The 14006-nt window shown below is 38.1% G+C and overlaps 2 protein-coding genes across 2 annotated transcripts; both read left to right on the plus strand.

The window, feature by feature from the left end:
- The first annotated feature begins 1128 nt into the window (after positions 1-1128).
- LOC103122792 (olfactory receptor 52E2-like) lies at positions 1129-2064 on the plus strand. The gene has a single exon (XM_007533411.2). It carries the CDS (start codon positions 1129-1131, stop codon positions 2062-2064), a length of 936 nt encoding a protein of 311 aa, XP_007533473.2.
- A 3898-nt stretch (positions 2065-5962) lies between these two features.
- Positions 5963-6904, plus strand: LOC103122848 (olfactory receptor 52J3-like). Its single transcript, XM_007533468.2, has one exon. It carries the CDS (start codon positions 5969-5971, stop codon positions 6902-6904), a length of 936 nt encoding a protein of 311 aa, XP_007533530.1. The 5' UTR covers positions 5963-5968.
- Positions 6905-14006: the final 7102 nt, after the last annotated feature.

Raw genomic sequence — 14006 nt, forward strand, 5'->3', positions numbered from 1 at the left:
GACACCTGTAGACCTGCTTCAACACTTGTGAAACTTTCTCCCTGCAAGTGGGGACTATGGTGCTTGAACCCAGGTCCTTGCCCTTTGTAGCATGTGCACTTAACCAAGTACACCACTACCTGGCCCCAAGTAGCTTTTTTTAAAATAAGCAATCATTAAAAAAGAATTTATTTATTTTTTTCAATGAGAAAGATAGGAAGAGAGAGAGAAATAATGAGACATCACTCTAATACATGTGCTGCTGGGAATTGAACTCAGAACCTCATGCTTGAGAGTCCAATGCTCTATCCACTGTGCCACCTCCTGACCATTATTTAATTAATAATTAATTTTAATGTGAGCACTGATTAACTTTGGTTTATAGTGGTATGGGGGATTGTACCTGGGACTTCTAAGTCAATTTTTTTAAGGTTTTATAAAATTTATTGGAATAAATGAGTTAAGAAATAGTCACTAAGAGAGAGATGACAGTAAAAAGGTGAGGTGAGACAGAGGGAGGCCTGTCATCAGGGAGAGAGCTAAATGCCCCTTAAATAGAATTTTTACTCTTAATTTTGTATAGCAGAGCAGCTTCTGAAATCTCACTGGAATTCATTTTTGAATTCGTATATATATATACAAAATGTATATATGTACGTATATATAATGTATATATGTGTATATAAAATTATATATATATATATATATATATATCCAGGGTTATCACTGGGGCTCCCTGACTGTACCATGAACCCACTGCTCCTGGAGGCTATTTTTTCCCTTTTGTTACCTTTGTTGTTTTATCATTGTTGTGGCTATTATTATTGTCTCTACTGATGTCATTGTTATTGGATAGCACAGAGAGAAGTAGGGAGAGGAAGGGAACACAATTCGAACTGGGATCATTATGCTTGTCCTTGTACTTCACACCATGTATGTTTAACCTGCGCAGCTACCCCCGACCCCCATTTTTATTTTTAAATATAACAACTTTCTAATTGTGCTAATGAACTGAGGAAGAGAATGTACACAGTTGTATGAGTTATTACTTTTCTTCAGGTCTAAAGCATTGCAGAATTTCCCATGATGTTCTTTAGAATGGCAAACACACATTTGTAAGGAACATGGACATATGCTTCACCAAGCAGGATGTCTCTTCCTAATAGCACCCAATTTCACCCAACATCCTTCTTGTTGCTGGGAATTCCAGGACTAGAAACATACCACATCTGGATTGGCTTTCCCTTCTGTGCTGTGTACATGACTGCATTCATTGGAAACCTCACGATTCTGTTTGTGATCAAGACCGAAAGCAGTCTACACCAGCCAATGTTCTACTTCCTGGCCATGCTGGCTACCATCGACTTGGGTCTCTCCACTGCTACAATCCCTAAGATGCTGGGGATATTCTGGTTCAACTTCAGAGAGATTCTCTTTGATGCCTGCCTCACCCAGATGTTTTTCATCCACAACTTCACTGGCATGGAGTCAGCTGTTCTCTTGGCAATGGCTTATGACCGCTATGTGGCCATCTGCAATCCACTTCGCTATAGCACCATCCTCACTAGCAAAGTTGTTTCTTGGATTGGGTTTGGTGTATTAATTAGGTCCATTATTTCTATTATTCCATTTGTATTTCTCATTTTGCGATTGCCTTTCTGTGGGAATCATGTCATTCCTCATACCTACTGTGAACACATGGGTCTTGCTCGCCTGGCTTGTGCCAGCATCAAGGTCAATATTATATATGGCTTGGGTGCCATTTCTATCCATGTGCTTGACATCATAGCCATTGCACTTTCATACGTCCAGATACTCCGTGCTGTCTTCCGTCTTCCTTCTAGGGAAGCCCGAGAGAAATCCTTGAGCACCTGTGGTTCTCATGTCTGTGTCATCCTTGCCTTCTATACGCCAGCCCTCTTCTCTTTTATGACACACCGCTTTGGCAGAAATGTCCCTCGTTACATCCACATACTTCTAGCTAACCTTTATGTTGTAGTGCCTCCAATGCTCAACCCTGTCGTATATGGAGTGAGAACCAAGCAGATATACGACAGTGTGAAAAAAAAATTATTTCAAAAATAGTGAATTGTTAAGTATTAGTATAGTCTGTATTTCAAGTGAAGTTTTTGAACAAAAATATGTTTTATTATATTAACTAAATTGAAATATGTCTGACAAATGTTCTTTTATTTTGATTCTCTCTTACAAATTTTCATTGTGAGTTCAATGTCTAAATTTTGTGTTTGTTTTTATTTTAAAAAAGAAATCAAGAAAGAAAGGAAATTCATACTTAATCTATGATAGACACTATATGTTTATATTAGATATATCATAAGATATACAATTCTTAAGATACAAAGAGGGTGGATAAAAAGTAAAACCAGGAAGAAAGAGAAAAGAAGACATTGAGATAAGGGAGTGAGGATCATCTAGAAAATTCAGATAAAGATTTATCAGTTAGGTCTTAAGAAATACAAAACATGTTGCGGACTCTGCGCTAAGGACCCACCTCTCATGGTGAACACATTCTTCTTCTTTCTTTCTCCCTCCATCTCTTTCTTTTTTTCTTTGCATTGTTTGTTTTAATTTTGCAATTGCATTGTTTTAATACACGGTGAAATAAAATGTTTTTATCACATAATTGTGGGCTTAGTGGTTTACTGTGCTGCTATTGGCATATGGATACAATTCCTCAACTCCCTGTGTTAGCTCACTGCAAAACACTCTGACCCCCAATTTAGGTCCTTTTTTGTCATCATGCACTCTCCTACATGTCTTGCCTTTCCTGCCTTCCCCAGAGTCCTTTGTTTTGGTGCAATATACCATATGAAGTGCAAGTTTTACTTTGCGTGAACATTATTATTACCATTTTTCCTGATAGAGATACTGAAAATACATCTAGTAAATGTTGTCTTTTTATTTAATGTTAAACGAAGCTTATTAAATTACCTTTAGTTCTAGTAAGAATAGCACTGCATTAGAAAGAAAGTGTCTTACTGAACATCTCAATTGTAGTAATGAAACATTATGAGCCCTAAGACGTGGATGTAGAATGAGGCTATAAAGTTATTTGTAGCGGGGCCGGGTGGAGGTGCACCAGGTTGAATACACATGTTGCAATGCTCAAGGACCCGGGTTCGAGCTCCCAGTCCCCACTTGCAAGGGGAAACCGTTGCAAGTGGTGAAGAAAGGCTGCCTTCAAGGACTCTCTCTCTCTCTCTCCCTCTCTATCACTCACTTCCCCCTTGATTTCTGGCTGTCTCTATCCAATAAATAAATAAAGATAAATAAAAAATTAAAGACATGTGTAGTTAATGTCCTATATATATGTATTGTTATAAACTCTAATAAAATGAGCAAACAGAATTCACACAATCAGGGATTCTGTTCAGTCGTGTATGTTTGGGTAGTATTTGTTTTGTTTCTCTCACTTCCTATTGAAGAACATTATGTGTTTGTGTTTGTGTTTTGTGGGGTGGGAATGAAAGTGGAGGGAGGTAACTGCCATTTCATCAGTCCTTCTATCCAACAGTAAATGATGGATTTCTTCTCAGGAGACTTTGGTGTCATTCTTGGTTCACATAGGGAATTCAAGTTGATTTTTCTATTTTTACACAAGCCCCTAAGGATCTTAAGTACAGGTAGTATAAAACACTTTTCCCTTTGCTAGATATGCACAAGCTCTCTGTCCCTAGTCTTGTTAGAGGTAAGTTTCTTCTTAATTGTGTAGTGGAAATATATAGGGATTAGCATCCAGTCTAACACTTATGGGACAGGCTATAGCCTACTTTATTATAGTAATAAATAAAAATTTTATCACTGTGCTGAAAGACATCTCCACTGTGTCTTGATGAGACAACTTCATATTTAAAAATAAATAGATAACCACCTGTTGAGATAACTTAAAATTGTGGCAAAATGCTCTCCACTCCCAGTGCTAGTCATGTATTAGAGTGTGATTTTTCACAATAACAATTTAAAATAAAATCATCAGAGACCTAAACTTGTGTAGATTTGCAAAGCAGACTGAAAAGAGGCACACAAGTGTATGAAGCTGGGTTTGGGAGGTGGCACACCTGGTTGAGTGCACGTATTACAGTGCACAAGGACCCAGGTTTGAGGCCCAGTCCCCACCTGCAGGGGAAACGTTTTGCAAGTGGTGAAACAGTGTTTTTGCTGTCTCTTGGTTTCTCTCCCATTCTGTCTCCCCTTCCTTCTTCATTTCTGACAGTCTTTATTGAATAAATAAATAAATATAATAAACAAACAAACAAAATATGAAGTTCAGATTTGGACACACAGTCTTATTGGATTTACTTGCAAAGAACTCTCTCTCTCTCTCTCTCTCTCTCTCTCACACACACACACACACACACACACACACACACACACACACACACACGGAACATTCTTTCTCTTTAAATAATTATTGATGGGCTGACTGAATGAGAGATCAGAGCACTGAATCTGCCTATGCTGATTCAGAGATGTCACCCAGACCCCTATGTATGCAAAGAAGTTCACTACCTATAGAACCACCTTTTTCACCTTCCCAGTCATATAGTCAAAATCTGGAAATGTTGCTCTCGTTTTATAATTGAACTGAGTTCCCTTCATTTTCGGTTTATCCCTTTACATCTTCATTTTCTCCTAATAATTTCTTTCTCTTCCAACTTTATAGGTTGATTCTCTCTCTCTCTCTCTCTCTCTCTCTTTCTCTTTCTCTCTCTGAAAAAAATATTGTAAGAAAGAAATGGGCAAAGGAAGAATAATGGAAAGGAGGTTCTCACTATTAGTGAGGCAAACCAGGGTTTCTTCATCCTGATCTTAATTAACACCCTTCATGATCACTGGAAATACATCTTTAATTCCCTTGATTTCTCTTTTTAAAATTGTTTTATAATCTTTATTTATTTATTGGATAGATCCATAAATTGAGAGGAAGGGGGGTAGAGTGAGAGAGAAACGGAGAGACACCTGCAGCGCTGCTTCACCACTTGCAAAGCTTTCTCTCTGCAGATTGGGACTAGGGGCTTGAACCCGGGTCCTTGAACATTGTAACATGTGCACTTAACCAGGGTCCTGCCCCTTTCTCTTGATTTCTCTGTAGTCAACACTTTTCCCCTTTCTTTCTTTCTTTCTTTCTTTCTTTCTTTCTTCCTTCCTTCCTTCCTTCCTTCCTTCCTTCCTTCCTTCCTTCCTTCTTTCTTTCTTTCTTTCTTTCTTTCTTTCTTTCTTTCTTTCTTTCTTTCTTTCTTTCTTTCTTTCTTTCTGTCTTTCTTTCCCTGCCATAAGCAATATAAGGCATGGTAGAACTGCTGTATCCCCTGGAGTGTTCGCAGAAACTGGCAACCAGTAGATAATCTGGAGACTCTTGGTTAACTTAAGTAACATCAAAATATTAGGGGCAACGTGACAAAGTTTTTTTTTAATGATTTTCAACTACAATAATTTTTCATCTCTGTGTATAAGCAAATATGAAATTATGCATTGCTGACTGTTTGAACCTGATTCTCTAAATATATGACATGTAAATATTGATAATGAACCAACCACTTGAAAATATTCTACAGACCTTATCATTCTACAAGTCTAAGCACATAACATTCTTCTATGTATTATCATATCTGTGTGCATATATCTGTGTTTAGCCTATGATTTTGTGTTATTATATTTCAGTGATATGCAATGTCTTAAAAAAGACCAAAGTTCATATTTTATTTTAAATACATTCCAGGCTTTATAAGGGATAGGATATTGTTCAAAACCTCCACGAGAATCTCTAAAAAAAATTAACAACACACTACCGTTTGGAAAATGTCTCAGTTTTCCTCAACGTCCGAGCTTGGAGTCCAGTTTTAGCTATAGATTTTATAAAACCCCTCATGGAAATAACGCCCACTGGAGAAGTTTTGAACCACGCATTTCAAACTCTTCTTTCTCTTTGTAGACTTGGCCGATCATACCTCTTCTTGTCAATGGCAAGATGTCCCCCAGCAACACCTCCACTTTCCACCCAGACACCTTTTTTCTTACAGGTATCCCGGGACTTGAGGATTCCCATGGCTGGATCTCCCTGCCTTTTTGTTCCATTTACTTAATGGCTCTGCTGGGCAATATTACAATTTTGCTGATTCTCTGGTCAGATCATTCTCTTCGAGAGCCCATGTTTTACTTCCTGGCCATCTTATCAGCCATAGACCTGGCCCTGTCCACATCCTCAGTGCCCCGGATGCTGGGTATCTTCTGGTTCAACGCGCATGAAATTGGTTTCGGAGCCTGTGTGACCCAGATGTTTCTCATACACACCTTCACAGGCATGGAGTCTGCTGTTCTGCTGGCAATGGCTTTTGACCGCTATGTGGCTATCTGTGCCCCGCTCCACTATACGACCGTCTTGACACCCCGTGTGCTAGCAGGCATCGGAGTGGGTATAGTAATGCGTCCAGTCCTGCTCATGCTTCCCATTCTCTACCTCACCTACCGCCTGCCCTTCTGTGAGGCTCGAGTTATCGCCCATTCTTACTGTGAGCACATGGGCATTGTGAAGCTGGCCTGCGCTAGCATTAAAATCAATGCTATTTATGGACTCTTTGTGGCTTCCTTTCTTATTCTGGATGTGGCCTTAGTTGGAATCTCTTATGCATACATCCTCCGGGCCGTCTTCCGCCTCCCATCTAGAGACGCTCGTCACAAAGCCCTGAATACATGTGGTTCACATGTTGGCGTCATGTGTGTTTTCTATACACCCTCTCTCTTCTCCTTCCTCACTCACCGATTTGGGAAAACAATCCCTCGTTATGTGCATATCCTTGTCGCCAATCTCTATGTGGTCATCCCACCGGCCCTCAATCCCATTATCTATGGTGTGAGGACAAAGCAGATTCGTGAGTGTGTGATCCGAGCTTTCACAGCAAAGTAGGACCTTTTATTTCCTTAGTTCGTGAGGATGAGCTATAGCTGAAACATGTTATCTATGACAGGCTAATTTTTTTTTTCTCCATGTTCTTCCTATCCCAAAATCTTACAGAAACAAACTTTGGAGAATGTTTTCTGGTCTTAAATTTGAGTGTTCTCTCTCCACATTGATTGATGAATATAAGTGTTTGCATTTCTAAATGTGAGGTCTCATTACAGTAAGAACAAGACATCTCATGGAAAGCTTTTTCATATTTAACTACAAGTATTTAGTTGAACCTTCAGGTCAGTATTTGAATATAAATAGTAATCTAGATGAGCACATTTGGTTTATGTGAATGAATTTCTTTTCTCTAAAAAAGAAACTGAATTTGAATGTAAAAATACCTTTGTAGAATGCTCTGTTCCACACTTAAGTGTATCTGCTTTCTTTGAGAACATCATTGGGATAATGAGATAACTGTTTTTAATTTTGTTTACCAGAGAGCTTTTCAGGTCTGGCTTATGGAGGTGTAAGGGGTGGAACCTGGGACTTTGGAGCCTCAGGCATGGCAGTCTCTTTGCATAACCATTATGCTATCTATGCTCACCCAGATGTTCTTTAAATGTCTTCAGTACGTATACTTAATTCTATCACCTTTCCTCTCCTTCATCATAAAAATTTGAAGGCATTGTGTGCCTTCACTGTGCCACCATCACTTTTTCTGGAGAAGCAGGAGGTGAAAGAAACTAACACATTATTTGTGTGAAAGAATGAAGATACTGTTTATAAGAGAAGTTTCAATACAGATGTTGTTTCAACAACCGACTGCAAAATCTAATGATGAAACCATCTCAACTGTCAAGTAGACAGACACCATGACTGCATTTCCTGCATTGAGTACAAACTACTTTAACTGCAGTGATGTTATGGCTGAGGAAAAAAAGGTAGGAGAGTTGGTTTTGTGAAAATTTTGCCTTTACAGACGATAGTAAGTCACTGTAAGATAGTTGTTACATATGAAAGAAAAATATGGAGGACTGGTCGGTGGTACACCTGGTTGAGCACAAATGTTACCATGCACAAGGATCAGGGTTCAAGCCCCTGCTCTCCACCTACCAGGGGAACGCTTCATGAGCATTGAAGCAGTCTGCAATTATCTCTCTGTCTTTGTTCCTTTATATCTCCCTCTCCTCTCTTAATTGTGATCTAATAAAATGGAACAGAAAAGGACATCAGTGTTCACAGCAGCACAATTTATAATAGACCAAAGCTGGAATCAACCCAGATGCCCAATGGTAAATTAATGACTACGAAAGTGTGGTAGATACCTGCAGGTGGAAAGCTTCACGAGTGGTGAAGCAGTACTGCAGGTGTCTCTCTGTCTCTCTTCTTCTCTATCCCCCCTCCCTCTTGATTTCTGGCTGTCTCTATCCAATAAATAAATAAAGATAATAAAAAATAAAAAAAGAAAGTGTGGTAGATATACACAGTAAATATTATTCAACTGTTAAAAATGATGAAGTCATCTCCTTTGCAATATCTTGGTCAGAAGTTGATGGCATTATGTTGAGTGAGAGGAAGAGAAAGACTGATACCAAACGATATTATTTATAGATGGAGTTTGGGAATTAAGGACAGTAAAGCAGACTTAAGGTGAAACTCAGCTGGGTGTGGTATATTATACCAAAGCAAAGGACTCTGGGGAAGGGCGGACAGAAACAGGCTGAAGGGACATTGTGTTCCTGTTGTGACTCTGAGACACGGACCAAAGGGGGGATGGGGACTGAGCCTCTGTGTTAAAGACTACATTGAAAAACATTAGCCCCCAATAAAAATAGATAAATAAGGGAGTTAAGAGTTAGTGCAGCGGGTTAAGCGCACGTGGTGCAAAAATGCAAGGACCAGCGTAAGAATCCCGGTTCAAATCCCCGGCTCCCCACCTGCAGGGGAGCGTTTCAGGAGCAGTGAAGCAGGTCTGCAGGTGTCTCTATTTCTCTCCCCCTCTATGTCTTCCTTTCTTCTCTCCATTTCTCTCTGTCCTATCCAACAACAACAATAATAACTACAACAATAAAACAACAAGGGCAACAAAAGGGAATAGATAAGTAAATATTAAAAAATAGCTAAAAAACACAAAAAAATCACAGTGTTTATAATTTCTCAGGAAGATAACATCCTTTGTGTAGATTTATATTCTTTCATTAATCATGGAAAAAATAAGAAGAAATGGTAGTAACTAATATTTGCATATATCCTCTTACATCTCACACATCTCTGCCACCGTGTACTGTAACAGCACGTACATGGAAAAAGCACATGAAGCTGACAAAACTAGCTATCATAGTAGTAACCAAACACAGACAAGTAATCCAGATGGTCTTCAGAATTCTGTATTGGTTGTTTAATTCTTAGAATTATAATTGGAAACAAAAGACACTGGGGAAGTTAGGGGGATGGGGTGAAATAAAGCATCTGGGGTCCCCGGACTTGAGGATAGAAGAGGAGCTAGACTGGGGGAGAGGATCTCATGTCCACACGTATCATGAGGAGATGAGGGTCCAGCCTACGTGATCACAACTATACTGTAAACCACCAGCTCCCGGTAAAGTGGAAAAAATAAGAGTATTAGCTGTTACTTATTATTTCCTTTAAATATCTGAGGGAACCAAGCCAATAATACCTACTAACATTCATTTTACACTGGTAGAAGTAATATTTTCAAAGTTGCAACTGTCTCTTCATTTGAATAAAGTACTACTTGAATGTTTTTTTAATCTTTATTAGTGATTTAATATTGACTGACTCTGTGATAAGGTAACAGAGGTCTAACTCCACACCATTTTCACCACAAGCTCTGTGTCCCCATTCCCTTCACTGGAAACTACATCAATTCTCCCAAGATCACATATATGAGTTCCCATTATTTCTATAACATATAATATATATAGTATACGTATAACACATATATACCCATTTTTCTATTGCTTTCTCTCTTTTTTTTTTGGTTTATTTTTTTTCCTTTTTTTTATTAGTGATTTAATAATGACTAATAATCTTGTAAACAGGGATAAAATTCCATACAATTGTGGGAGTTTTCTTATTCTTTATCACCCTGGGAGTATGGACCAAAATTCTTTATGGGGTGTAGAATGTGGAAGGTCTGACTTCTGTAATTGCTTCTCTGCTGGACATGGGTGTTGGCAGGTCAATCCACCCTCCTAGTCTGCTTCTGTTTTTCTGTAGTGGGGTAGGGCTCTGGAGAGGTGAGACTTTAGCTAGACCTTCTTTTCCTTTCTGAGTCACACCTACTATTTCTGAGTCTTTCTTTCTCCCTTCCTTCCTTCCTTCCTTCCTTCCTTCCTTCCTTCCTTCCTTCCTTCCTTCCTTCCTTCTCCCCTTCTTCCCTCCCTCCCTCCCTCCCTCCCTCCCTCTCTTGCTGCCTTTCTCTCTCTCTCTCTCTCTCTCTCTCTCTCTCTCTCTCTCTCTGCTTCTCTTTCCAGATCCTGATAGAATTTGAGAATTTGAGTTCAGAGCTCTGTGGTCATCTTCCCCTAACATTTGTCCCTCTGGGAATCTGGAGTAAAATACTTTATGGGGTGCAGAAGGTGGGAGATCTGACTTCTGTAATATCTTCTTTGTTGATCTGTACCCCCAGCCTGTTTCTATCTTTCCCTAGTGGGGCAGGGCTCTGGAGAGGTGGGGTTCCAGGACACATTGCTGAGGTCATCTGCCTAGAGGAGGCAGAATGAAATTGTAGTAGCATCCACATCTTTGTGACTGTGGGTTAGTGAGTTTTTGTTGAGTTTTCAGATGATTTCTTGTTGGTTTGTCTGTTTTCTAGTTTATTAGGAGCCCCATATGAAACAGCTTCTACTTGAACATATTTTTTAAAACTTATCAAAATAAGTATACAATTTTACATGTAATTATGTACAAGGCACCACTTATAAGAAAAAAAAGTTCCTTATAATAGAGTATGCATGAGAAGAAGTGCCTCAAAATTTCATAATTTAAGAATTATAGGGCTGGTGAAATAAATAGCTCACTTGATAGTGCATTCCTTTGTGAAGTGCTGAACCCAGGTTTGATCCTGGCCCCTGTTATACTGAAAGAAGCCTTTGTGATGTGGTGTTTCTATATCAATGTATCACCTATCTATCTATCTATCTATCATCTATCTATCTATCTATCTATCTATCTATCTATCTAGATCTGTCTCTGCATCTAAGTAATACACACACATATATGAAGGAGCATATGAATAATAACTAATGCTTCTTGAGCCCTTAAATTTGTTTTTAATAATTGTATTTTATTTTGTAGGCAGCTTACATTTTATAATAAGTAGAAATCTATCAGTTCAGTAATGTAACACAGTCACACAACTATTCTATAATATGGAACTTTAAATGTCATTTGTTTTGGGGACAATTCCCCCACCTCTCTACTGTGTTTTAATACAGAAACAGAATATGAAGCAATTAAAGGCAGAAAAAATATCAATGTCAACAAGTCATTAGGCATCTTAAAATGGAATTATATAAAGCAATGAGCATAACTATCATTTTAGAAATATGAGTGAAAATGAGAATACATTTAAAGAATATGATTAAAATGACTAGGGAAATTAAAGTATTTAATTATATAAAGAAAGATAAACCATATACAAAACTGGATTACCTAGGTGGCAGAATACAGCAGGCATTCTCAGATTCCCTCAGGGCAGATTTGCGTCAAGAAGCTTCACAATTTTCACATCAAATTCTCAGATATAGTCCCTGAGGAGACTGGATGCCCTTGGATGTCTTTCCACTGGGAGCTTCTTACTCTGTATAAAGTCTTCCTCTGGAAGAATACTGTACAGGAAGGCCAGGCTTATGCTGCAAGAAGAGGCAGATCATTGTCTTTAGTTGTGCACACTGAGAGGTAACTCAGTATGGTGGACTTCATTGATGATATGAAGCAGGCAGAGGAAGCATAATCCAGAACCATGAACATCAAAGTGGTAGTCAGCAGACTTTGAAATAGTTTGATGTATCTTATTTGGCTTATTTGGAGTGAGGACTTATAAGAATCATATTCTGTATATATATATATATATATATATATATATATATATATATATATATATATATATTTATGAGATCACTGCTTACCTCTGGCTTATTGTGGTAGGGGGATTGAACTTGGGACCTCAAAGCCCCAGACTTGAGAATCTGTTTGCATAACCACAGGATTTCTCCTCCTCCTCTTCCTCCTCCTCCTTCTCCTAGATCACTGCTCAGCTTTGGCTAAGAATCATTTTATGTAAGGTAATACTTTTTCACATTTTGAGTTTTAGCAAATGGTTAGCTTACAAAGCAATACTTCCGCTTCCTTCTATGTTGAATTTTAGATATCCCTTGCTTCACAGTGAGATTTGATCAATATGGACTATTATCAGAGGCAGAAAGTCTTTCATACATGGTATCATGGAAAGAGTCCTAAAAGTTTGACTATTTGTTCCTTCACTAAATGTCAAGAAAATGCTTTATAACACAGGCTCCAAACTAATTAGAGTTTTGACATTTAATTTAGACTGAATGGCTGGGACTCAGTTTTACATATATTATTTTCTGGGACCATATTATTAAAAAACTATCTTACTTAGAAAATTCAGTTGAATCATATGTATGCATAATAATTAAGACAGCTTACTGAACTAAAGCTACTAAACCCAGTAACAAAACATTTTATTCAGCACCACATATGAGACAATTTTATTAGCTATCTAGCCATAGGGAGCAGTTGATAGTATAATTATCTCAGCTTCTATAGACAAGCAAAACAACACTTGGAGAATGATTTCTCTAAGGTCACACATAAGGGGAAAATCAACATAATAAAGTTATAATCAGTCACAAAAGGCAGCTGGTTTACAATATGTACACATATTGTCATCAGTCAATTTGACATGGAGTAGACATCAGTAGGTAACAGTAATCTAGGGAGATCTAGTATAATACATAGATAATATGGCCATCAAAGTTATATATGCCATGATGCATTTGGAGAGTTGTAAAGTCTTCTGGGTGGCAGGAAGACCAGTGTCTTTCCATGCATACTGGGTATCAGGAGTACCCTGCTGAAAAGTTTGTGCAGAGAGAGCCAGAATCTCACATAGGAAGAAACTAAAATATACTGTTTCCTCTTAGTCATTGAATCCTTTCAACTACCAGGCAACCAGTGAGTCAGTATTTTCACTGCCTAATTTCTTATGCGCTCTAGAACTTCGCAGAAATGATATTATTAATATGTACATTTTAGGTTTTAATAACAAGCAGTGACACATCTTATTTAACTTCACCATACAGCTAGATGTTACAGAAGTCTTTATGCTGAGTAGAATTGAACTGAGTACTCTTTCCAGAAATGATTTTTCTCTTCCCTTGTTGATGAGTACTTGTGTTTTTTCCACTTTGGGACAATTGTGAATAAAACATCTACAAACACTCCTGCTCAAAACCTTGTATTTTCATTTGTCCTAGAAATTCAATGGTGAGCAAATTAGGAAAGGTTTTCTCCACATTGCTGTCACAATTGTTTGTTATTGATTTAAGTTTTGACTACTCAAGTGTATGTATCATATGTATTTGTAGTTTAAGTGTACAATTTTGATGCCTAATATTTCTGAAAACTTTAATTGCCTATTTCCTGTATCCAAGAGTCACTTCAGAGCTTTCCATTTTCCATTGTTTATCTTGTTTCCTTATTTTTATACATTTTTGCCAATGGTAAAGTATTTCATTAAGAAAAAGGAATTTTGAGTATAATCTCCTAAACTCTGTCCTCTCTATATACTTTCTTGTCAGAAAAAATTTTAAATTTGTTAACATGAAGCCGACTGATCTTGTTTTGTGTGTGTGTGTGTGCGTGTGTGTGTGTGCGTGTATGTGAGTGCTCCTTATAAGAAACCATTGTACTACAAAGACATTCTCCTCATTGGATGTGAGGGGGTAATCTGGTTGTGACATCTGTCACCCCATTGATTGATACGGTTAATTTGGCTGATCTGGATGGCTAGGTGGGTGTCTCCTTCATCCCTCACCACTCCATGTATGTCCCTCCCAAAGCTGTGTGCTGG

This window comes from Erinaceus europaeus, chromosome 17 (genome assembly GCF_950295315.1).
Source record: "Erinaceus europaeus chromosome 17, mEriEur2.1, whole genome shotgun sequence".
Lineage (NCBI taxonomy): Eukaryota > Metazoa > Chordata > Mammalia > Eulipotyphla > Erinaceidae > Erinaceus > Erinaceus europaeus.

Bases quoted from the DNA above. Each gene is read 5' to 3' on its own strand.
- LOC103122848 (XM_007533468.2), top strand. From the start codon at position 5,969: ATGTCCCCCAGCAACACCTCCACTTTCCACCCAGACACCTTTTTTCTT.
- LOC103122792 (XM_007533411.2), top strand. From the start codon at position 1,129: ATGTCTCTTCCTAATAGCACCCAATTTCACCCAACATCCTTCTTGTTG.